Raw genomic sequence first — 1,390 nt, forward strand, 5'->3', positions numbered from 1 at the left:
TTAAACAACACAAACAAATTAATTAATTATCACTATATAAAGGAATAAAACAAACTTAGAATTATAGTCCCACATTACAAGTTTGGTTCAAAGATATGCAATTCACAGTGAAAAGAATTGACTCAACTGCAAAATGCAGTTGAATACCAAGCTCAGTGAACCATGTACAAGCATATGATCTCTTTTCTTCTATTCTTCCGCAACCCAGATATTCCACAAGTGTTCTAAATCTTAGCCTTCCCACTTCCAAGTGTGAGCTCCAGATCATCCAATCCTACCTCGTGAATCTTCTCTCCAACCCATGGCTTAACCTGTCCACCTCCAAAGTCGAACTCTGTACTTCTCCCCATCTCATTGATTGATTTGTTGGTTATAATTTGCTGAGCAACAGGTCTCATAAGATTAAAGGTTGGAGAGGTTGGGACTGTAGATGTTGAAAGCATATACGTTTGGAAGTTCAACCATTGACAAGAATCAATGGTGGATGAATCAGACTCATCACATTCAGGTATAGTAGCTGGAGTATGAAGCTGACGGTGAGTTGGGCTTGCTGGGGCAGAAATAGCACCAAACGGGTAACTAAAGGAGGCCATGGATTCTTTGGCAATGGATTCCCAATTGGGGATTGGCTTAGCATTTCTTGAAGTTGGTGATGAGAGGGGAGGGGTTACAGGGGCGCTGTTTGAGATTCGGAGAGGAGGAAGAGACAAAGGAATGGCATTCCGCAGCAATGGAATGAGGAAAGAGGAATTGTTGGCATCATTACGAGATGGGCTAGGAAAGGAAGAGGAGGATGGACTGACTTGGTATGATGGAATAGGGCTCGGAAAGGATGACGATAGTGGACTCGGATTTTGGGAAGAGTATGGTGTGATTTTGGTGGAAGTGCCTACAAAATCTATTGGAGGTGGCCTGCATCCCTGTACAAATTCCAAAGGGCAATACATCATCAGCTCATGATCGATACATGGGTATGAAGACATTGCTGAAGTGATTTAGCAGCAATGACAAATTAAAATGGGAAAATTTTCATATTAAATATAAATCCTACACAATTTAAGAGGGGCAACAAATAAACCCTCAACCTATATTAAACCCTACAATTTACCATTCCACTTAAATGGAATGAAATTTAATTTGCTAGTTTTAAATCTATAGAGTTTAATTTGTTACACACCTAAACTATAGGGATTAAAATGTAGTTTTCCCAAAATTTAATTTCCTCTTTCAGGATTTTTTTTTTTTCCGCTGGAGATCTATTTGCCAAGTCAAAATGATCAGCTATCAAATTAAAGAGCTTCTTTGATCCCATTTTTAGATTCAAAAATTCTTTTTTAGTATAGAAAGATTAAAAATTACTAAATTTGTTAAGCTATAAACTAATAATACA

At 37.8% G+C, this 1,390-nt stretch overlaps 1 protein-coding gene across 1 annotated transcript; it reads right to left on the minus strand.

The window, feature by feature from the left end:
• Positions 1-998, minus strand: LOC115962059 (protein BRASSINAZOLE-RESISTANT 1-like). Its single transcript, XM_031080956.1, has one exon. It carries the CDS (start codon positions 981-983, stop codon positions 225-227), a length of 759 nt encoding a protein of 252 aa, XP_030936816.1. The 5' UTR covers positions 984-998; the 3' UTR covers positions 1-224.
• Between the last annotated feature and the right edge of the window lie 392 nt (positions 999-1,390).

Source organism: Quercus lobata, chromosome 1 (assembly GCF_001633185.2).
Source record: "Quercus lobata isolate SW786 chromosome 1, ValleyOak3.0 Primary Assembly, whole genome shotgun sequence".
Taxonomy (NCBI): domain Eukaryota; kingdom Viridiplantae; phylum Streptophyta; class Magnoliopsida; order Fagales; family Fagaceae; genus Quercus; species Quercus lobata.